The 25,093-nt window shown below is 35.1% G+C and overlaps 1 protein-coding gene across 1 annotated transcript in view; it reads left to right on the top strand.

Moving 5' to 3' along the window:
- Positions 1 to 23,089, top strand: part of VTA1 (vesicle trafficking 1) — a 58,868-nt gene extending 35,779 nt beyond the window's left edge. The window contains exons 6-8 of the mRNA XM_047770075.1: positions 5,257 to 5,430; positions 13,916 to 13,999; positions 21,984 to 23,089. Of these exons, the coding sequence (XP_047626031.1) occupies positions 5,257 to 5,430; positions 13,916 to 13,999; positions 21,984 to 22,129 (404 nt within the window). The 3' untranslated portion in view covers positions 22,130 to 23,089. The remainder of the gene's footprint in view (positions 1 to 5,256; positions 5,431 to 13,915; positions 14,000 to 21,983) is intronic.
- Positions 23,090 to 25,093: the final 2,004 nt, after the last annotated feature.

Here is a 25,093-nt window from a genome sequence, read left to right as displayed (position 1 = left end):
AAGTCATTAACCATGTAAGTATGATTTTATTTCTGAACTCTTTGCAATGACACTGATATGTTTTTCAGTCCTGTACCAGTACCACATTGCCTTCCACCTTTTTATAGGAAATCGTGGAGTGAAGTGGTTTAAGTCCTCCAACACTTCTCTTTCAAAATTTTCATAGCAATTCTATGTCCTTTGAGTTTTCACATAAATTTTAGTCTAGGTTTTCCAGTTTCTGTTTTTAAAAAAAATTGCCAGAGTTCCTGTTGTGGCTCAGCTGTAACGAACCCAGCTAGTATCCATGAGGACACAGGTTTGATCCCTGCCCTCGCTCAGTGAGTTAAGGATCTGGTATTGTCATGAGCTGTGGTGTAGGTTACAAATGCGGCTTGTATCTGGCATTGCTGTGGGTATGGCATAGACCAGCACCTAACAGCTCTGATCCAACTACTAGATTGGGAATTTCCACATGCCACGGATGCAGCCCTAAAAATACAAAATGAAAAGAAAAATAAAAATTTTTTTACATACCTACTGGAATTAGAATCACTATTACATTGAATTATAAAGGTCACTTTAGGGAGAATTCATATCTTAACAAAATTGAATCTTTTATAATATGAGCATAGTATATCTTTCTATTTTTTTAGCTTTTGTTAATTTCTATAAGCAATATTTTGTATTTTTTAGAGTAGAGATTTTGTACCTCTTCTGTTAAATTTATTTCCAAGTAGTTTTTGTCTTTTCATTCTCTTGTAAGCAGAATTGTTTTAATTTAGTCTTCCAGTTGTTTGCTTTTAGTATATGAGGTACGAATTAATTTTTACATAATCTTAACATCTTTCAAGTTTACTACATTTATATATTAGGCCTGATGATGATTTTGTGGAATTCTTGGGAGTTTTTAATGTATATAATCATCTGACCTGCAAGGAGAAAGAGTTTTGTTGCTGCTTTTCCAATCTTCATGCCTATTATTTCTTTTTTTTTTTTAATTACTCAATGAATTTATTACATTTATAGTTGTACAATGATCATCACAATCCAATTTTATACGATTTCCACCCCACAACCCCAGCACATCCCCCCACCCCTCAAACTGTCTCCTTTGGAGACCATAAGTTTTTCAAAGTCTGAGTCAGTATCTGTTCTGCAAAGAAGTTCATTCTGTCCTTTTTTCAGATTCCACATGTCAGTGAAGGCATATGATGTTGGTGTCTCATTGTATAGCTAACTTCACTTAGCATGATAATTTCTAGGTCCATACATGTTGCTAAAAATGCTGCTATTTCGTTCCTTTTAATGATGCCTATTCTTTCTTTTTCTTGTCTATTTCACCACCAGTGATAAATACATGCATTGCTTTATGTTGGTTTTTTGCTCTGACACTGAAAAATTTCCTTTGTTTTCCTAGGATGCTGAGAACTTTTGTCAAATATTGATATTAAATTTTGTCAAATGCTTTTTATAAATATTTATTGAAATTATACTCTTTTCCTCCTATATCCTATATTTTGAGCTACTATTGATTGATTTTCAAATATTAAAACCCTATACCATTAGTAAACCTCACTTGATCATGATGTATATTATCCTCCTACATGACTAGATTTGATTGTGATATAGGATTTTTGTGTCTTTGTTCAAATCTTTCTGAGTTTTGCTAATCAGAGTTACACTGTCTTCAGAAAACAAATTGTCAGTGATTTTTCTTCCTCTGTTTTCTGAAAGTGTTTGCATAAGATTGGTATTATTTCTTACGTAAATGTTTGATAGTATTCACCACTTTATTTTTGAGGCTATGCATTTTCTTTGTAGGAATGTTTTCAGCTATGAATTCAATTTATTTAATAGATATAGACCTATTCAGAGAATCTTTTTCTTAGATGAGTTTTGGTAATGTGTGTCTTAAGTTTGATGATGATAATGATCCAAAAGACATTAAGAGAATAATGACATTTCCCTTAGGTTTTCCAACTTATTGGCTTAATAATTCATTATTGTCATCATTATCCTTTTGATGTCTGTAGGATGTGTATTGATAGAACCTCTTAATATTTGTAGTATCTATTTTCTCTTCTTTTTTCTAATTTGTGTGGTTTATTTTTCAGTATTTTTTATTATTTCAACAATTAGTGCTTTTCTAAAATTTGTTCCTTTTTATTTTTGGTTTACTTTACATTTGCTCTTTATCCTTTTTTCTTTTTCCTTCTCTATACTTCAAATTTAACTTGTTTGTTTTAACTTCCTAAGGGAAAAATGTAGATTTTTTTTTTTTTCAGTTGAAACTTTTCTTCTAATGTAAGTATTTAAAGCTGTCAATTATCTTCTAGGTACTGACTTAATATTGTCCCACAAATTTTGATATCATTCAGTCCAATATATTTCTTTTCCTTTTTTTTCTTTTTCTTTTTTTTTTTTTTTAGGGCCCCACCTGTGGCATATGGAAGTTCCCAGGCTAGGGGTCTACAGCTGCTGGCCGGCACCACAGCTACAGCAATGCTGGATCTGAGCAGCATCTGCAACCTACACCACAGCTCATAGCAACACCAGATCCTTAACCCACTAAGCAAGGCCAGGGATTGAACCCGCAACCTCATGGTTCCTAATCAAATTCGTTTCCACTGTACCATGATGGGAACTCCAGTCCAATATATTTCTTATTCTCTTTGTGATTTATTTTTTGGTGAATGGATTATTTAGAAGTATGTTAATTTTAAAACATTTGGGCTTTTCTAGCTGTCTTATTATTAGTTTCTAATTTAATTCTGTTTTGGTCAGAGAACATTTTTTGCAAGATTTCAGTATTTCAAAGTTCACTAAGCTTTGTTTCATGGCCCAAAATATGATCTGTCTTGGTGAATGTTGCATATGGATTTGAAAAGAATGTATCCTGCATTTATTAGATGTGGTGTTCTGTGAATATGAATCATATATAAGGGTATATTTTAATTAATAATTTGTTCTCTATTAATAATTATAATTAATAATTTATGGGGATTTCACTAGTTCTCAGGCTTTTTTTTTTACTAGAAACTTTTTTATTTTATTAGGCACATCCACCTTTTTTTTTTTTAATGACCTAACCTTTTTATCATCCTGAAACTTATCTATTGCTGAAATTAGCCACTTCAGCTTTTGCCTGCTTGATATTTACATGGTATCTGCTTTCATCCTTTTAAACATATCTGACTCTTAAAGCACATTGTTTCTTTTGTTTCTTCAGTCTTTCAACATTAGTCTTCAAAATAGTGTTTAATTCATTTATATTTCGTGTAATTATTACTGTATTTAAGCCTACTATTTTTTACTTTTTTTTTTTTTCCTATTTAGGCCCATCTTTTTCTGTCCCCTCTTATAGTTTCCTTTTCTCTGGTGAGTTTTTCTTCTTTCATTAATTATGACTACGTTTTTCTCTAGGACTTTAAACCTATTTATAGTACCTACTTTAAAGATACTTTCTGCTGCGTATCTGGGTCATGTTGGAGTCTCTTAATATAGGCTCTGTTTCTCCTGATTCTGGTTATATTCTCCTCCCCCCCCCATATATCTAATAATTCTTATTATTGATAACATCTTGTAGCTCCTCTCCATTCAGTTATCTTCCTCTGCACAGTCTTGATTCTTGTTCTCACAGACAGTTAGCTTGCCTGAATTTAAATGCTGTCCTTCCTTTCTTTCAGTTTTAAGGCTGTTGCTTTCTCAGGGCCCCTTAGAATCTTCCCTAAGTGTGCATGCATAGTTCAGGGCCACATAGGTGTTCAGTTGAGGTTCAGACACACATTTCAAGGCTCACTTTTCTGCAGCTTTCTTTTGTATAAACTTTTGAGTGCCCTCAGAGGAAAAGCCACATGAAAGCAAGCCTTACCTGGTGATATTTTCTCTCTCAAGGGCCATCTTCACTCTAATTTCTACCAACTTTTGATCACTTTCCAGTGTCTTAAAACCGTGGGGTTTGTTGATGTTGTTGTTTTTCCCTCCTCAGGATGTAAAAGTGTTAGAGTAATATGGGAGAAGATGATGTTTGTATATATAAAATCTTATGACTCCTTTCTACATAGGCAGCTCAGTGTGCAATTTCATTCCTTTGTTTTAATTGATTAACTTAAATTGTTAATTTAAGACACACAGGTAATCATTTAATAGCTAGTAAACAAATATTCAGTAAAAAGCAGCTGTCAGAAAATAGAGTTCTTGGAGTTCCCATTATGGCGCAGCAGACACAAATTCGACTAGGAACCATGAGGTTGCAGGTTTGATCCCTGGCCTTGCTCAGTGGGTTAAGGATTCAGCATTGCCATGAGCTGTGGTGTAGGTCACAGAGGCAGCTCGGATCCTGTGTTGCTGTGGCTGTGGTGTAGGCCAGCAGCTATAGCTCTGATTCAACCCCTAGCCTGGGAACCTCCATATGCCATGGGTGCAGCCCTAAAAAGCAAAAAAAAAAAAAAAAAAAAGAAAGGAAAAAATTAGAGTTCTTATGGACAGCATAAATGTGATATATTTTGCCAAAAATGTCCTCTATTTTTAAGAAATTTAAAGAATTGGTTTAAAGAAAGTTTATTTTTAGGAAAAATAGAATATATGCAAAGATTTTATGTAGTTGTGAAGTACTAAAGAAATAGTACTCATACTGCCATGCACAACTAAGTGTTTTAAGAAAAGGAAAAAACTAAATTTAAGAGAGGCTGCTTTTCAGCCACAGTAAATAGAATTGCATTTAAGGGTCTGTCATGTCTATATAGCAAAATAAAAATATTTAGCATTTTTATTTCAAAATAAAGATCTTCCTTGACTTACAATGGGATTATGCCCCAATAAGCCCTCATAAGTTGGAAATACTATAATTTGAAAATACAATTAAACACCTACCCTACCAAACATCACGGCTTAGCCTTGCTTATCTTAAACATGCTCAGAATACTTACCTTAGCTTACAGTTGGGCAAAATCATCTCTGACAAAGCCTGCCCTATAATACAGTGTAGAATACCTCATGTAATTTATTGAATAATGTACTGAAAGTGAAAAACAGAATGGTTGTAAATGTATCAGTTGTTTACCCCGTGACTGCGTAGCTGACGGGACCGTGAGTGCCACTGCCTGTTTTCACAGAGAATACTGTACCACATAGCACTAGCCTGGGAAAACACCAAAATTCAAAATTACGAGTATAATTTCTATTAAATTTGTATCAGTTTTGTACTATAGTTAAAAATCTTAAATCAGGGACTGTGTGGTTCTTGTTTAACACTTTGTGTATATTATGTAATAGACATTGAAGAAAATGAAGATGCTGGAGCAACCTCTCTGCCCACTCAGCCACCTCAGCCATCATCTTCCACTTATGACCCAGGCAACATGCCATCGAGCAGCTATACTGGAATACAGATTCCTCCCGGTGCCCATGCTCCAGCTAATACCCCAGCAGAGGTGCCTCACAGCACAGGTAGGAAGTGGAAGCCTCATGGGTTTTGAACTCGCCTTTCGTAAATAACAATTGCACTTCTTCATATTGCGCTCATAATGATGTTCCTAAAGCATAATAAAAATTTAAAACTCCTCTTGAACCCCCCACACAAAATTAAATCCTTTTCATTGAAGTTTTACTATTAGCTGTATTTTAAGTTTTTGAGAAATGACAAAACATTTATATGTAATAGATTACTATTACTCTTGTATTTTCTTCTCTTTTTTTGTCTTTTTTTTAGGGCTGCACCTGCAGCATATGAAGGTTCCCAGGCTAGGGGTTGAGCTGTAGCTACTGGCCTATAGCACAGCCATAGCAATGCCAGATCCAAGCCATGTCTGAGAGGTCTCAGACATCACAGCTCACAGCAACGCCGGATCCTTAACCCACTGAGTGAGGCCAGGAATCGAATCTGCATCCTCATGGATACTAGTCAGATTCATTTCCACTGAGCCATGACAGGAACTCCTGTATTTTCTTAAATAAGAGTAATTTCTATGCTTTTCATGTGTGCTGCTGTTTTATTTTTCTTCCTCTCTCTTTCCCATTCACTGCTATAGAATAGCACTCAGGTGAGTGGGGCTTGTTATAGGATGTGTCATTCAGGCCCCCACTGTGATCACAAGAGTCATTTAAAAAAAAAAATTTGTGTGTGTGTGTGTGTGTTCATTATTACTTTAGGATCCTCCCTCTCCCCTCAACTAAGTATTATTGATGAAGAAGCCATCTTGGAGACATAGAGTCTCAATAGCAGTGGATTCACAGACAGGTTGAAAGGAGGGGGTTCAGGCTATGTTTTTTAATATTACAAATGTGTCTAAAAATAAGCCAGAGAAGTGAGATCTACTATCTTTGAATAAAACAATATTATATGTCTGTGTTTTCATAGAAAAAAGACCTGGCAAAACTAGTTTCCAGTAAAAAGTCAGTATCAGTAAATTTTTTAAAGTTACAGACATATAATCTACCATTTGCTTGTATTCTTGACACCATATCACCCTTACTTCCAAATAGAGGGCATTTAAAAACTGTAATTTAGTTCTTAAATCTAATTTATCTAATTTCAATTTTTTTCTAGAAATTGTTTTTAAAATTTTACTTTTATCTCAGCATAAGGATCATCTATGATAGCAAACTAATATTATAAAATATGTAATTGATTGAATGTGCCTCTGAGCCCTGATTTCTACCATTTCTATTATTCACCATTATTTAGTTGACTTTCAGATTTTCAGCCTCAATTTACCCAAATCATTTAGATTATTTTGCATGAGTTGAACAACATTTTAAAGTTTTCTATTTTGACCATTGTAGCAAAAATTACAATTCATCTTTCTCCTCCTATTTTAAAGCTTTCAACTTCATATTATCTAAAAATACTGCAAATGTGTTTTGTCTTCAAGCATATTGATGAACATGATAATTTTAACACGGATCTCTTATGTCACCATTCTGTACATTTTACCCCACCTGACTTTTCATTGTCTTATATTCCGTGTGATGTCATTAAATAGGCCAATTTGCATTAGTTTTGTAAGTAAAGTTTCATTGAACACTGTTTTAAATATTTTATTATCTTTTAGGACTATTCAGTATTTCCACTGTAGAATGATATAAGCAAAACAAACTACATATTTAGATGTATTTGCCTTAGATAAATATTGCTCAAATTATACTAGCAAGTTTAAAAACTGATCCAAGAGCCAACACAAGCATCCTTACAGGAGGGCAAAGTGAGACCAAAATACGCTTGGCTTAGTTATTAGTTTCTACCTTTGCTAAACCACAAACACAGTTGTGCAACTTTTCTCAGCCTAGGTTTTTCCTCTTTTAAAATGAGATTATTCGTACCTCTTATGGTTGTTTTACTTATTTATTTCTTTATTATTTATCTTTTGTCTTTTTAGGGCCACATCCATGGCATATGGAAGTTCCCAGGCTAGGGGTAAAATCGAAACTGTAGCTGCTGGCCTACACCACAGCAACGCAGGGTCCAAGCTGCATCTGCGACCTACACCACAGCTCACAGCAACACCAGATCCTTAACCCACTGAGCAAGGCCAGTGATCGAACCCATGTCCTCGTGGATATTAGTTGGAGTCATTAGCCACTGAGCCATGATGGGAAATCCTCTCATGGTTGTTTTAATTATTAAAGGGGAAGAAATATAAAAATTGACTACTGTGGTCTAACACAAAGTCTACGTCCAGCAAATTAGCTTCCTTTTCTCTTTTTTACCTTTCTTCCTGTTTCTGTGCCAAAGATAACTAATGAACACTTATGAAATCATTTTGTGAATCAGAAAGTCACCATTAGGGATAGGATATCAACCTTACAAAAAGATTGCTCAGACAAGATTTTCTTAAGGCAGAGTTGTGGTATAGGCATATACATGTATATTTTATATAAAGACATGCTGTATGTATATATGAGAGGGAAAATAAATTTCTAGTAAGAGGGTTGTAGTAGGTTAGACCATCAACAAAAGTGATGAAATATTAGTAGCTTTATATGTTCAAACTGACAGACTCCTACTTAGAGTGTCTAGACATAAAGATAGATATCAGGAGAAGTCTTCTTATTTCTATTAGGAAGTTTCTCGGCATTTTGATCAATTTAAATCTGGCATAAGCCTTTTTTTTTCCTCCCCTAACTCTCTTATGTTCTTCAGAGTGGGACACAAAACTAAAAACTTTGGAACTGTTTTAGGGCATCAGGGTTACATTGCTGTAGACTTAACATTTAAATAATAATCATAGCTATTTTATAAACTTATTCTTACAAAACTATGTTAGATATTATCCCTAATTTACAAACTAAAGAGATTCAGCCACTATCCTGAGAAAATAAACATACAAACATACCTAGTAAGTGACAGTACTTGAATTTGAACCCAAGTCTTTCAGAGTTCATGATTTTAGTTCCTCCCTTTTATTTCCCCTCTTCCAAGGAACTAAAGTCCTGTCAAATCAAAATTTACATTCCTCACAATACTTTGCCCTTTAAGATTTGCTTAAGATATGTGACTCTCCTCTTTGCTAACAAAAATTTTTGTATTATATTTAAAAGTGATAAAAAAAAAATCAGTCCATAGTTGCCTAATAGAAAATAAAATAACATTTTTAGTTTATAAATATAGCAGATGTTTCCCCTCTTACTCACTTTAAGAATGATTTACTTTCTCTCATGTAAAGGTCCAGGATGCACTTTTATCAAAGGGAAATCCTTGAGATAGCTGAAAAGAATAGTATGTACTAATATACAGTTTTTAGTTCTTCCACAGAAAAGCAAAGGGGGTACAAAGGGGCAAGACTAGCAATTGTTTGAACAGACAGGTGTTTGCCTCATGTACTTTAACCACTGTGTAATATCAGATATAGGCGATATAGCGAATGTTATTTTTCCTTCTCTTAAAACATACTTTTTACAGTCTATAAAAATGGAGGAAGAATATCTCAGTAATAAATCTAAATAGATTAAGTAATAGAATTATTTTGGAATTAGTGCTAGCCTTTTAATGCAGCTCACCTCATATGTAGATCAGAAACCTGGCTCTTTTATTATTCAGACTTGTTAAGTGGCAGCAGTACTGCATTTGAGCTTTTCTGTACAGCTTCCAGAGTTGTTTATATTCTGGCCTATTTCTATCAGTGCTATTTTCATTGATTATACTGAGGTTTACTCAACCCAACCTTATTTTTGCTTAGTGTTCCTTGTAGTTAGCATATCTTTCTCCCTCTCTTCTATGCCTCTTCAAATGCTACTATCCTTCAGGGTTCTGTTTAATTATACTTTTTGCATAATCTTCTGGAATTTTTTAACCAACACACATTTCCTCTTCTCCAGCATCCCCACACTGTGTAGTCCATAGAACAGTTTAGTATTTAATTAGAAATTGTACTGTATAGCGCAAAGGACTATCCTCAGTATCTTGTAATAACCTATAAAGGAAAAGAATCTGAAAAAGAATAGATACGTATGTGTAACTGAATCACTTTGTACTCTTGAAACTAACACAACTTTGTAAATTAACTATATATAGTTTTTAATTCTTGAGTATATGTTAATTTCATCTAATAGGCTATGTAACCATCTACTAAAAAATTAACCACAAGATACTTGTAAACGTTTCTTTTTCATTAAATGATAGACAGGAATTTCCAGCAGAGTTCTGCTTTCCCCTGGGAATGTTTCTATGATGACATCACTCTGACATACAAAAAAAATGTATACATGTAAGAGCAACTTGATCCCCATGTAGTATAAGGGGGCTACAACCCATTTGTGCATTGACAAATGAAACCCTTCCAAATCAATAAAGAAGGAAAAAGAACTAGATATGGAGATCTCAAAAAGTAAGTAACATAAGCCAAAAACCATTTTTACTGATTTAACAGGTATTTATGCACTTGTATTGAGCCTGTATGCTTGGCCCCTGTGCATGGAGACATACAAGAAGTGGCATCTTCTGACTGCTGCATGGGAAATGTGGAGCAGGCTGTGCTCTCAATTGTAGTTGAATGACTTTGACTGGAGCTTAGTAAAATGAAGACTGCCTGTTTTGTTTTTTTTTTAATATCACTCAAACAAAATTTTACTATATAACTAAATTTTCTCTGTGTACATTCCACTTTGTTCTTTTTAAGTCTTGTTTCCTGCTTAATCACCTGGAGGTGTACACATAAGCATTTAAAAATTAATGCAAGATGCCAACCAAAAAAAAAAGTATGCTTTCTCCATAGAGAAAGGAGTTTATTTGGAGGATTTTAATTTAAACAGAAACAGAAATTACTTAGTAAAGAATGGCATTGATAGCTAGATTATTTTGTAAGAGTTGTAAACTTACCCTTTTTTTTGATGATCTGTGTGAAAAATACATGTAGTCAACTAACTATGTTTTAATGCTCATCTGCTTTAAATCACTGGACGTGACTATTTAGTTTCTGAAGACCCCTCTCAAATCTTACATTCTGTTTTTTTAAAAAAAGCATTATATAATTATGTGCCTTCGAAAATTCAGCAAGTTTTATGGTGGGGAGAATTATGTCATGTTTATAGTTTAATATATTTTGTTAGTATTTATCAACATCAAGCAGAAGATAGTCACTGAATTAATCAATTTAAAATTTGTATGTCTCCTGACTTTGCAGTTATACTGCTATAAATTTTTCCTATAAATATACTCACACATACTATGTATACAGTGTTTAAGAATAGTCACTGTACATGAAAACAACCCAAATGTCCATCAGCAGATGATTGAATTAGGAAGATGTGGTATATATACACAGTGGAATACTACTCAGCCATAAAAAAGAATGACGTAATGCCATTTGCAGCAACATGGATGGGACTAGAAATTCTTAATACCGAGTGAAATGAGTCAGAAAGACAAAGATGATATCACTTATAACTGGAATCTAATATACAGCACAAATGAACATCTCCACAGAAAAGAAAATCATGGACTTGGAGAATAGACTTGTGGCTGCCCGACGGGAGAGGGAGGGAGTGGGAGGGATTGGGAGCTTGGGGTTATCGGATACAACTTGGAATAGATTTACAAAGAGATCCTGCTGAGTAGCATTGAGAACTATGTCTAGATACTCATATTACAACAGAACAATGGGTGGGGGGAAAAAATGTATACACCTAAGAGGAACTTGATCCCCATGCTGTACAGCGGGAAAAAAAAAAAAAGAATAGCCATCGTTAATAAGTCAAAAAATAACAAATTCTGGAGAGGGTGTGAAGAAAAGGGAACCCTCCTGTACTGTTGGTGGGAATGTAAATTGGTACCACTGCTATGGAAAACAGTGTGGAGGTACCTCAGAAAACTAAATACAGAAGTACTGTATGACCCAGAAATCCCACTCTTGGGCATATATATGAAGAAAACTTCCATTGAAAAAGATACATGTACCCGTATGTTAATTGCAGCCCTATTCACAATAGCCAAGACATGGAAACAACCTAAATGTCCATCAACAGATGAATGGATTAAGAAGATGTGGTACATATATGCAATGGAATACTACTCAGCCATAAAAAAAACAAAGTAATGCCATTTGTGGCAACATGAATGGAACAAGAGACTCTCATACTAGGTGAAGTCAATCAGAAAGACAAATACCATATAATATCACTTATATCTGGAATCTGACATATGGCACAAATGAACCTTTTTACAGAAAAGAAACTCATGGACTTGGAGAACAGACTTATGGTTGTCAAGGGAGAGGGAGTGTCATGGCCTGGGAGTCTGGAGTCAGCAGATGCAAACTATTGCATTTGGAATGGATAAGCAATGAGATCCTGCTATACAGCACAGGGAACTCTATCTAGTCATTTGTGATGGAAAATGATGGAGGATAATGTGAGAAAAAGAATATATGTATATGTGTATGACTAGGTCACTTCTGTACAGCAGAAACAGACAAAACACTGTAAACCAACCATAATGGAAAAAATAAAATCTTTAAAAATTAAAAAAAAAGAAAAGAATAGTCACTGTAGTAATATCTACAATAGCAGAAGTTTGGAAGCAGTAATATATGCAGTAGCAAAAGTTTGGAAGCAATCCATCAGTAATGGATAGCATTGTAAGTTGTGGTTCATGCATGGAATGGAGTACTATATGGCCATTAAAAAGAAGAAGGCAAATTTATATGTATTAATGGGGAATTATTGATATGGCATATTAAGTGAAAAATGCACAGAATAGTACAGTATGCAAATATATTACCATTGGCAAAACATATACACATACTAAAGTATGCCTTTTCCATAATAAAAGGGGTTTGGAGGATTTTGATTTAAGCATCAACACCAATTTCTTAGCCCAGTACATTTATTTATTTATACACACACAGGAGCACATGCACATACACACACACACACACACACACACACACACACACAGGACACACACATTTGTGTATGCATATAGGAGGATGCCCTAGAAACTAGCAACAGCCTTAAAGTGACCTGGAAGAAGAATGAAAGGGAGGCTTTTCACCTTTCTTTTTGTACTGTTTAAAATGTGTACTTGACTATTCATCTGTATCCCTTTGTACTATTAAAATTTGTGTTACTTTAATTTTGAGTTTAAAAGATTTTTATGATTTAACAGCACCAACACTGTAAAATGAAACTAGTTTCCCCAAAACAAAATTAAATGAGATAAAATAATATAGATTTAAACCATTTTTTCCCTTGGTTAGGGAATAAGAAGATCCTTCAAAGGCAAGTGTTCATACCTGCAGAATGTATTTTGGAACTTTTGTCAACCTCTGTGAAACAATAGCACTAGAACTCTAATTAGCTGTATATTTGTGCCCCCAAAACTTCCCAGTTTGTTCTCTCCCTTTCTTCTCTTACCTTCTTATCCCATTGTTTTTCCCACTTTACCCTTACTGCAGTTTGCCTATTCAGATTTAACATTTTAACCTGGGGCAAATGAATCCTATTTTCTTTTTGAGTCCATTGATTTAGAGTAATCAGCTCTTTATTTGCTTTCTTAATGATAAAACCATCTTAAGTCTCTTTGGAAGTTTCAACAGTTTGAGTTAATTTTTTAGGTTATTAATAATCTTCAACTCTGGCATAGTATTTAGCATTAATCAAGAGTGCTAGTTATTCACTAAATATGACAGTCATGACAAGTTCTAAAGGGAATTAAAACTTAATTGCTTATTGAATATGTAAAAGTATCATCTTAAAAATATAGACTGGGTATTTGGAATATATAATTAATAATTTCATTTATAGTGATGAAATAGGACTCAGCCCAAAAGTTAAACCAAATCATAACTCTCTCACCTAGTCCCCAAAATTATTTAATTACTTATTTTAAAAAATTAAAATGTAGGAAAGGAGTTTGTTACATCTGTAGGTATTGAGTAAGCTTTAGTTGAGAAGCAGCTTGAAGCGTTAGATATGAAAGGAAGTGCAAAATACATTATAAGAAATGTGTGGCCAACACGTGTGTAAACACTCAAAATATATTTATCTGCATATTTACTGTACCAGCCTTGAACATCCAATAAGTATGTCAAATTACAGTTCATTGAGGTTTCAAGAAAGTAATTAAGTGATGAAATTCCTCTGATCCTTTGAGTGCTTTCCTCATATATAATTGAGTTGTACCACTTTTTTTTTTTTTTTGGTCTTTTCGCCATTTTCTTGGGCCGCTCCCACGGCATATGGAGGTTCCCAAGCTAGGGGTCCAGTTGGGGCTGTAGCCGCTGGCCTACGCCAGAGCCACAGCAACTCAGGATCCGAGCCTCATCTGCAACCTACACCACAGCTCCCAGCAACACCGGATCCTTAACCCACTGAGCAAGGCCAGGGATTGAACCTGCAACCTCATGGTTCCTAGTCGGATTCGTTAACCACGGTGCCACGACGGGAACTCCAAGAGTTGTACCGCTTTTATACCCATTTGTGGTTTTTTGATTTGCAGGTGTAACAAGTAACACTATCCAGCCTACTCCACCAGGATCAATTCCTGCCATTGATCCCGCACTTTTCAGTACAGTTTCCCAGGGTAAGTCAACTGATTGTTTTATGAGATTTAGTATATTTCCTGTTTGGGGGCATTGCTTAGTAATTTTATCTTAGAAGTGCCATGTATTTGAATATCTAGGTAATTTGAAACACATTTCTTTGAATGCCTTTATTTATAAGATTCTCCAGTAAACCAAGATTGTTTCTTACTATAAAAAATACCTGAATCCAAAGACATTCCCTTTTTTTTTTTTTTTAACAATTCCTTTTTTCAAATACTGCTATATCTTGTGGCACAAACATGTAGCCAAAGCTGTCAGGAAAGCATCTACTCAATTACTTTAGTACAAGATTATCTTGTAATGTGATTAAGATCTTCTTTATCTTCATGAGTTATTAGATTATCTGAGAGAAACTGACCACAGTGAAAGATGAAAATCTCTGAGGATAATTATTTTGATTGGTTGGTTTGTAAGTTAGGGGATTGGTTTGTTTTATTTTATTTTATTATTATTATTATTATTATTATTATTATTATTATTATTATTATTATTTGGTCTTTTTGCCTTTTCTAGGGCCACTTCCACGGGCATATGGAGGTTCCCAAGCTAGGGATCCAATCGGAGCTATAGCCACCGTCCTACCCGAGAGCCATAGCAATGCGGGATCTGAGCTGCGTCTGCAACCTACACCACAGCTCACTGCAATGCCGGATCCTTAACCCACTGAGCAAGGCCAGGGATCAAACCCGAAACCTCATGGTTCCCAGTCGGATTCGTTAACCACTGCGCCACAACGGGAACTTCTGGTTTGTTGATTTTAATCTTTTCAGCTTTTTCTGACTCCCTCCCTCTCCCCATTGGCTATTGTTTTTGATTACTTTGGTCTTTCTTATTCAGAGTTCTCTTCATATTTCTGATATTAATCCTTTTGTATTTAGAGTAAAGACCTTGATTATTTTCAGGAGCTGTTATTGAATTTCCCCTGATGCTGTGTCTGCAAGTCTATTTTCTCACTTGATTTTTCTGTTCTCTCCTGTGAGAACTGGCCATTCAGCTTCCTCCTGCATCTCAACATGGATGAGGAGATCTTTTCTTGAAGAAGGATCGCAGGGGATGTACCACATGTACCTCGTCAGTCCTGTCTCTGTCCAGGAAGTTAATTCAACAATTTTAGAGAGATATTCTGTCTTTTTTACCTAGAGTTTCATAGGAGAGGGGGGAAGCCATTAGGGCTGAGGTTTTGCAGGTGTTCAGAGGTTGATACAGTAGGGAGGGATATGAGATTAGTACAGATACATTTTCAGACCTACTCAGTAAAGACCCTCACTCCTGCCCCTCATATGACTAGACCCTCTGAAGTTTCTCTGGATAGGCTCCATAGCTGCCTCTGAACATGTTTGGAGTTGGGATTTCTTCCATTCTGTTTTATCTAACAGCATACCTCTACTTTTCTAGAAATTTATTTAAATATCTTGTCATTCTGCTCTTTCAGTTTTTATACTTTTTCATCCTCTCCACTTTTTCTTTTCAATTTTAGGATTTATTTCCTTTTGTTTTACCTTATCTTTTAATGTGGTTTCAGAAGGAAGAATAATCAATGATGTATGCTCCGTTTACCATCTAGAGCCAGCACCCTGGAAATTCTTTACCCAACCGAACCCTTGCATGTGACAGCAAAATAAATATTAACGATCTGATGTTTTGCCTACCACATACCATTTGTAAGGAAGTAACCAGAAGATACACTCCATCAAGAAAAGAATGATAGGGGAGTTCCCGTCGTGGCGCAGTGGTTAACGAATCCAACTAGGAACCATGAGGTTGCAGGTTCGGTCCCTGCCCTTGCTCAGTGGGTTAACGATCCGGCGTTGCCGTGAGCTGTGGTGTAGGTTGCAGACGCGGCTCGGATCCCGCGTTGCTGTGGTTCTGGCGTAGGCCGGTGGCTATAGCTCCGATTCGACCCCTAGCCTGGGAACCTCCATATGCCGCGGGAGCGGCCCAAGAAATAGCAAAAAGACAAAAAAAGAAAAAAAAGAAAAGAATGACAAATGGACGTATATAACTGATTCACTTTGCTGTACACCTGAAACTAACACAACACTGTAAGTCAGCTATAGTAAATTTTTTTAAAAAAAGGGAAAGAATGGAATGATTACCAGGAAAAGAAATATAATATAAGAAATGATGAAATTAATCTTTGGTCACTTAAAGAGGAAAAATTCCATTGATAGCTTTTCCATAGGCTTGAAAAGCAATTGGTCTGAAATTAGAGGAGAAAAATCAGAACTCCCCTCTTTTAAGAAAAATCAAGTGGATTCCATGCAATAAAGAGAGTCAGAAGCTATAGAATATGAAAGAAATGGATAAGAAGTCATAGAATTCCTCTCCCAAGAAGAACGAAAAGATCCAAGCAAACACTTTAAATTGTACAAGAAATTTCAAGTAAATAAATGAAAATATGCCATGATTTTGAACAATAATAGAATTATGAAATATAAGAAAAGAGATTTTGTTTGACTTGGACACAAAGAACATTCTCCTTGAAATGGCACAGGCTTATCACAAACAAAATACTTTTATTCAGGACAGACTATAAATCAGCACTGACAAGTGAAGGTAGACAGATATTTCTGAAAGTTGAAAGGTGGAATAAAAGAAAGCTGTTAGGAGGAGTGGTCAGAAGTGAAAAGTTGTGATTCTTTCCTAAAGTTAATCAAATGAGAACTAGAAGACAGAAGTAAGCAGCTAAAAAGTTAAAGATCTAATAAATTTAGGAGGAGATAGGGCAAGGGACGGTAGAATAGTGTATCTAAATCCTTACCTTTCATAGCAGAGTATCAGTAGGTAAAATCTAAAAACTGATCAATCAGGAAATGGTGGTTATAAGCTTATAAATTGAGGTGTTTGTTAGGGAACAACAAAAATAGAAATAATTTAAAGGTTGGGTGGAGGGCCAAGAAAGATGACTTATTTAAGTGTATGAGTTATATTAAGTTTATTCTACTTTTCCTGGTTTTATTAGAAGCAAATGAGATATAAAACCTAAAATCAAGAGCAACCAATGACCTCTGAATCCTGAAAAGCCTGATTTAAGACTATTTGTGTTTGGTGTTCCCGTCGTGGCTCCGTGGTTAACGAATCCGACTAGGAACCATGAGGTTGCGGGTTCAATCCCTAGCCTCGCTCAGTGGGTTAAGGATCCAGCGTTGCCATGAGCTGTGGTGTAGATTGCAGAAACAGCTGGGATCTGGCACTGCTGTGGCTATGGTGTAGGCCAGCCGCTGGAGCTCCGATTAGACCCCAAGCCTGGGAACCTCCATATGCCAGGGGTGTGGCCCTAAAAAAGACAAAAAGAAAAAAAAAGAGTATTTGTGTTTCTTGTGGGAGCATAGTGCCAAGGTAAGAAGAGTAGATAAAGAACCTGTAATAAGTTGGCAAATTACCCAAAACCATAGTGGAAAATATTTATCTAGTAGATAAATAACCTATTTAGTAAATACTATATTCTTTAAACTTGCTTTCCAGATTCCCCTCTGTAGTCCCATCCATCTGTGAAAGCTCTGTCTCAACCCTGGTGTGCAGATATCTGAACTAGAATAGACAGAACAATGAAACAGAATAAGGAATCCAGAAATCAGACCACACAGTATGGAAATTAAAATAATGAAAAGGTGACATTTGGATTAGTGTGGCGAGAATATATATTCAAAAGTGATGTTAAAACAGTTGGTTATCAGGAAAATATATATATATTAGGTACTATTCTCCAATTCTTACATCTTATTTGTTTGTGTCTTAACAGGCATTGACTAATCAAAATTAATAAATTGCATACAGCAAAAGATTCCTTCTCCCCCATTATATTGTTAAAATGTAACTAATAGACTAAGAGGAAATTAATAGTTTAAAAATAAAGAATTAATGTCCAGAGTGAATATAAAGAGTTCCTGCAAATGAATAAATAAAACTTAATATATTATGAAAAAACTGGCAGAGAGTATAAACATAATGAATGAATCCTGTATGCTGCTGGTGGGAATGTAAATTGGTAAAGCTTTTTTTCAGTAGCATTGTGTCACCTTCAGAATTGCAGATTTTTTTGTCTCAGCTATTCCATTTTTGAGAGTCCATCTTAAATACTTAGACATGGACACAAAATATATTTACAAGGATATTTTATTTCGGCATCACTTGTATTAGTAGAAAATAATTTTAAGTGAGAAATGAGAAATTATGGTCTCTCTGTCCCGTGGAATACTGTGCACATTTTTTTTTTTTTGTCCTTTTGTCTTTTCTAGAGCCACATATGGAGGTTCCCAGGCTAGGGGTCTGGGAGCTGTAGCCGCTGGCCTACGCCAGAGCCACAGCAAGGTGGGATCCGAGCCGGGTCTGCAACCTACACCACAGCTCGTGGCAACGCCGGATCCTTAACCCACTGAGCAAGGCCAGGAATCGAACCCACAACCTTATGGTTCCTAGTCATATTCGTTAACCACTGAGCCATGACGGGAACTCCCCTACTGTGCACATATTAAAGAAGAATATGATCTAGAGTTCCCTGGTGTTTCAACAGATTCAAGATTTGACATCACTGCTGTGGCTCAGGTTACTGCTGTGGTACAGTCCAGGAACTTAACACATGCCACAGGCGCAACCAAAAAAAAAAGAATGTGGTGGAGTTCCCGTCATGGCTCAGTGGAAATGAACCTGACTAAGATCCATGAGGAAACAATTTTGATCCCTGGCCTCACTCAGTGGGTTAAAGATTAGGCATTGCTGTGAGCTGTGGTATAGGTCACAGATGGAGCTTGGATCTGGCGTTGCTGTGGCTGTAGTGTAGGCCCGCAGCTGTAGCTCCAATTAAACCCCTCCCCTGGAAACTTCCATATTCTGCGGGTACAGCCCTAAAAAGACCAAAAAAAAAATATATATATATATATATGTGTATATATATATATATGTATATAGTAACTTTCCAAGGCATAATAAGTTAAAAAGCAAGTTGACCCTGTATAGAGAAAAATAAAATTTAAAGCAAAACTTTATCTTCCTATGTATAAATCCATGGGAAAAGTCTAAAGAATGCACAAAACTAAAAATTGTGGTTTCTTAACCACTGTTACCACCATCATCACTATCTCTAATACGTCCTATATGCTTCCCTGCTGCTTTTTCTCCCTAGTGCTTGATACTTATCATCTTTTAATACACACATTACATATTGGTGTTACATGTTAGTATTAAAATACTTTGTAATGAATTCATGGCTTACTCTGAAGGAGAGAATGAAATTGAAAAGGTAGGTGTTTGAAGTACAGTATTTACTTTTTTATTTGTATATCCGTATAGTATTAGAGTGTGAATAACGACTTAACCTTGTAAAGTTTGAGAATTAAATGGAATATATGAAAAATATTTAGCACATATGCCTGACATAATTCCACCTCTTATCATGAATGTTGTTGTTGCCATTATTAAGTAATGTGTCATGGATATATTGTCCAGTATTGTGCTTTTATTTATCTCAAAGATTTATTGCAGGTCACATGATTCCCAAATGATTCTGCCTATGCCTTCCATTCAAGTGAGAAGATAACTGAGTATACCTGATCAGATTATACAAGGTCCTTCACATGAATTTCTGCAACTACCTAGTTAAATAGGAAGGAGTCTCCGTATTTACAATTAAGTGTTCTGTCCTCTGTCATGAGATTAGATAAATCAACCTTGGAAGTAGTTCCTTATGTCAGCTAAACATGCAGGATTTTCTCTTTACACCAAATAATGTTGTCTTTGATCCAGTGTTGACCCAGACTCTTTCCATTAGAATAGAGAACTTGACTGGTAGCTCTAGTTATCCTCTGCCCTGTTCTTGTCCTGCCCTGTCAGGGGGAGAAGCAGCACAGTAATAAAGACCATCTTCTCTGAAGCCATCTGGAGTTTATAAGCACAGCTTTTAGAAAAGAAATACTGTATTAGACAACCTTTCTAATTCTTTAAACACCTTTTAGCTCTCTCAAGCTCTGATCATGGCTCCTAGTAAATTTTAATGATAGAAAAAACAGCTTTCATTTGGATGCCTTAAGGAATATTTACTATGTCGAATAAATCAGATAAACTGAAATTAAACAATTGTTATCTTCCTGAAATGTGTTTTCCCTCTATGTCTTTTCCACTTTCTGTTTGTTTTTTAAATGCTAATTTAAAATAATCCTAATCAAGAGTTATATATATGTATATTTTTTTAATGGTTGTATCCATGGTGAATGGGAGTTCCCAGGTCAGGGATTGAATCTGAGCTGCAGCTGTCACCCATTTTGCAGCTCCAGCAATGCCAGGTCTTTTAACCCACTGCACCAGGGCATCAGCGATCAAACCCATGCCTCCACAGCAACTTGAGAAGTTCAGTGGAAGTCAGAGTCTTAACCCACTGCACCAAGCAGGAACGCTAGATTTTTTAATTTGACTTAAAATTTTAATTCTTGTATTTTATTATCAGTGATTTATAGACAACATTTTATCAATGAAGGAAGGAAAGGCTGAAATGTTACAAAAAAGCAGATGTTAACTATTTGAGGTTTTTAAGTTTTTCATTTTTTAGATATTTTTATTATTGAAAATAAATCTAACATCTATATAAATCTATAAATTACATTTGCATCTAAATCTGTAAGTTGGTTTTATCATTTAGTAATTATATCTTATGATAGTTATGTAATTTGTTATACATGCCCATAATACATACTACATGTCTGTAATTATAGTTTTCTATTAAATATTGACATTTTATAAGTACTCAAATTATTTCATGGAAAAAAATGCAATATTTATATATTAAAGTAGTTTTATCATTGGTAGATAAGTTTATAAAAACTAAAATAGAATAGATTTCTTGCCACTATACTCATTTTATCTTATTAATAAAATAAGTGGTACATCAGCAGAAAAGTGCCAAAGCTGACACTGTAAAAATAAGATTAGTATTTTATGCTGTATTATATGGCAAAATTAAAAGCTACTTTAAAAAGTAACTAACTCTAAGCTTAGAAACAGAATCAAAATATATTATCTATTCATTTAGAAACAGAATCAAAATATATTATCTGTTATGTTCTATTCTCCCAGCTTTCTGTTCAGCTTTTAGAATCCTCATAAAAATTTCTAAAGAAAATGGTATTTATTTCCAAAGATAAGAGACAAACTAAGTTTTTTGTTTTCATCTTTAAAAATAATATATAATATAGTCATCTTTAGAAATAATATATAGTCAGGTATATTCAAATCCTAGATTAAATGAAATGTTTTCAGAGTGTTTTTTGTTGTTTTTTTTTTACCCAAATTAGTTGGGCTCTATCTATATTAATGATATGTGTAACTAGCAAACTTGCTGAGAATAAACTTTGGACAAATAATTTTGGTCAGGGTTGTTTACATGTTTGTGTAGCTTAATGATATATCTTAGCTAAATATTAAGAGTTTTGTATGTGGGTGACACAAAAATGCAAACTATTTTCATACTTAAAAAGTTAGATGACCTATGTAATTTTTTTTACATAAAGTTTGTTATTTATTTTTTTATTGAGAGTTATATTTATATTTATATTCTGGTTCAAATGAGGGTTAAATGGTTTAGACTGCGTGCATTATTCTATGAAAAGAGAAGCTCAGCTATTCTAACATAAACAACAAAGCTACTCTTTTTGTTTCATAAAGAACATAATTTATTTTTTGCACTTAATTTGCCAAAACGTAAAAGCATCTAGTGTATTACTTCTGAAAGGAAAATTCTGCTCATATAAGTTATTATATATTGGCATATGTATGGCTTATATTAGTAATTTAAAAATTTTAAAGCATATAGAAAATTAAATACAACTGGGGATTGGGGGAGAAAAGAACACTTCATGCTTTTATGTAATTCCAAATACTTTCTGTAATCTTGAACATAAGCACTTACCTAATCTAAAGGGAACACTTTTTATATTCTTTATAAATATCTCAATTACTCTATTTTTCTCTTAGGAGATATCCGACTAACACCGGAGGACTTTGCTAGGGCTCAGAAATACTGCAAATATGCTGGCAGTGCTTTGCAGTATGAAGATGTCAGCACTGCTGTGCAGAATCTGCAGAAGGCCCTCAAGTTACTGACTACAGGCAGAGAATGAAGCCTTTGTGCAACAGATCCATGCATTTTTGGCTTAAAGAACTAACAGTCCATTACTCTATCTTCAGCCTCTCAGGGGCACAGTTTTAAGGAAGACTTCAGTTCCATGACTATAACAATGAAATCTGTGTCTGTGTATCAGATCCTGTTGAAGCATTCAGCAGCAGCCTCAACCAGTTTTCATTGTCCACTTAGTGGATCCAGTAATCTCTTGAGTATATAGGGTTGATGTGAGCAAGATCCTAAAAACGCCCATTGAACCCTGCTTCTTCAAAAAAATGAAAACATGCTTCTAGTAAATGTATTGGGAATTAGCTTTGTATCTTAATCTACATAAATTAAGGAATTTTTTCATCTATAATTTGAACAGACCTTATTACTTTGTCATAAAATACTAAATTTAACTTTTAATAAAGATTGCCAGAATATTCTAGATTAGAGCATGTTTTTGTTTTCCTCAGGACTTACAAAACAGATACGAATGTCATAAACTGTTAGATGAATCACGAGATTATGTTCAAATATCAATTTATATTCGTATTAAATATAGCTACGTTAAAAGTCAGATTGTTCGTGGAAGGGAATAAAATAAGGTAAAGAGGGAGAATCAAATTTAGACTTAGGAATAATGTTGGTTTCCCAGCTGTTTTCCCTATCCATTGATGCTTAAGGTGAATTGGTATTTGCTTCATAGGCAGTTTGACTGCATGTATTAGAGAATGAAAACAAAATGTTTGTAGTAATGCCTGGAATCTTGGTGCTTTGAGTTAAGGTTCTCCTCTGCTGCTATGGAATGGATTCCATAGAGTGTATGTCTTTGAATGATGCAAAAGATTATAAGAAAATTAATTCTCAGTTGTTAAGTTTATAAGTTTTGTGGGAAATTATGGACTTAGTCTGTCACCTTCATTTGTGCTGTGTAAAAAATAAATATAAGCATTCTTTTAACTATTTCAATGTATTACAGAGGCAGATGTTTTGTGTGCTAAAATTGTCACTATTTTAAAGTCTTTTTTTTTTTTAAAGAGCAATTTGGCAGATTTGCCTGAAATTTATCTGGCCCATTTCATTTTTACTTTTTATTTTTTTATTTTTTTGCTTTTTAAGGCCGCACCCATGGTATGTGGAGGTTCCCAGGCCAGGGGTATAATCAGAGCTACACCACAGCTGCAGCAGCACAGAATCCGAGCCACTTCTGCCACCTGCACCACAGCTCACGGCAACGCTGGACCCTTAACCCACTGAGCGAGGCCAGGGCTCAAACCCACAACTTCGTAGTTCCTACTTGGATTTGTTTCCATTGCACCATGACGGGAACTCCAATATCTGGCCCATTTCATGCATTCCACTAATATCTGGAATGATTTAACATAGGGGTCAGCAAACTACTATGGTCCATGGGCTGGCCACTTGTATAAATTGTTTTATTGAAGCAAAATCATATCTATTTGTTAATGTTTGGTGTTTGCTTTCCAGAACCGCAAAATTATATGGCCTGCAAGTCTAAAATATATACTCTTTGGCCCTTTAAGTTTGCTGACCCCTGTTCTAACAGTCTGATGAAAGAAAGTGAGTCATTAAATCACAATCTTTTATGTCTTTCTAGTTTTTCTTAGTATAAGTGTAATGCTATAGTATAAAGTTTGGTAGAATGAATATACAAACAGAATAAACTGTTCTAAATCATTTCAAAAACAAGCCCCCCAAAAAACATAACTCCTGGAAAATGTTTTCACATGTTTCATAGCTCAAGTCATACAGTACTTGTACTTCTGCCTATAAAATCTGACAAGAGTAAGAAATTTTCTGGTGTAACACTAGGATAAGTAATTTTCATTCGATTACTCAACATGTATTCATCAAGGAACTACTTAAGTGCCTGGTGGTGTCCTTTGCATGAGGAAATAGCAGGAAAAAAAAAAAAATCCCTGCCTCAGAGAGTTTTATTGTAATGGGGAGGAGACAATAGAAAGTATATCATATACGCTATTCAACCAATGGTTTTCAAGGAGTAACTGTTAGAAATGCACATCTTGGGCCCAACCCCAGTCCTACTCAATCAGAATCTCCAAAGGCGAAGCCCAGCCTTCTGAGTTTACTTTAGGTGTTTTGATGATTCCTGGAATTTGGGTGGTGTAGCTATACCCCAGTCAGAAAAAAATGACATTCTTGGGGGAAAATTCCCTGAAGTAATAGTTCTCAAAATGTCCCGAGACCCCCGGCATCAGCATCACCTTAAAACTTGAAAGTTCTGGGGACCACACTTTAGGAACTTCTGTAGTAGATAGTGATAAATGCTCTGGAGGAAGCCAGAGTATGAGAGAGGAAAGGCTTAGGTGTGTAGGCAAGTATCAGTAGGATAGGCTAGGCCTCACTGAGGTGACATTTGAGTGAAGAAGTAAAGGAGGGAGCATTCCTGGTTGAGAGAGGTTAACAGAAAAGAGGTCAGAGGCTGTAAGTAAGGAAGGCTGGTGAAAGCAAGAAGGTTCAGGATTACATAGGCTTTTTGTAAGAAACTTGGCTTTTTCTCTGGGCAAGATGGAGAGTCACTCAGGTTTTGAACAGACTAGTAGCCTGATGTGACTTTTAAAAGGATCATACTGGCAACTGTGTTGAGACGAGACCATAAAATGGACAAGGGTGGAAGCTGGGAGACCAGTTAAAAAGAGTAGTGCAGTAATTAAGGTAAGATGTTACAGTGGCTTAGATTAGGGGTAGACACAGAGGTCATAGGATATTTTAAGTTTCTGGCTATGTTTTGGGGTTTTTTTAAATAACAATTTTTTTTTTCCATTATAGCTGATTTACAGTGTTCTGTCAGTTTTCTGCTGCACAGCAAGGTGATCGTCATGCATACATACATTATTTTTTCTCGCATTATCATGCTCCATTGCAAGTGACCAGACATAGTTCCCAGTGCTGTACATCAGGATGGCTATGTTTTAAAGTAGAACCACAGTATTTC

The sequence above is a fragment of the Phacochoerus africanus genome, chromosome 2 (assembly GCF_016906955.1).
Source record: "Phacochoerus africanus isolate WHEZ1 chromosome 2, ROS_Pafr_v1, whole genome shotgun sequence".
Classification (NCBI taxonomy): Eukaryota; Metazoa; Chordata; class Mammalia; order Artiodactyla; family Suidae; genus Phacochoerus; species Phacochoerus africanus.
The sequence above is the reverse complement of the archived record's forward strand: the minus strand, read 5'-3'. Positions and strand labels throughout refer to the sequence as shown.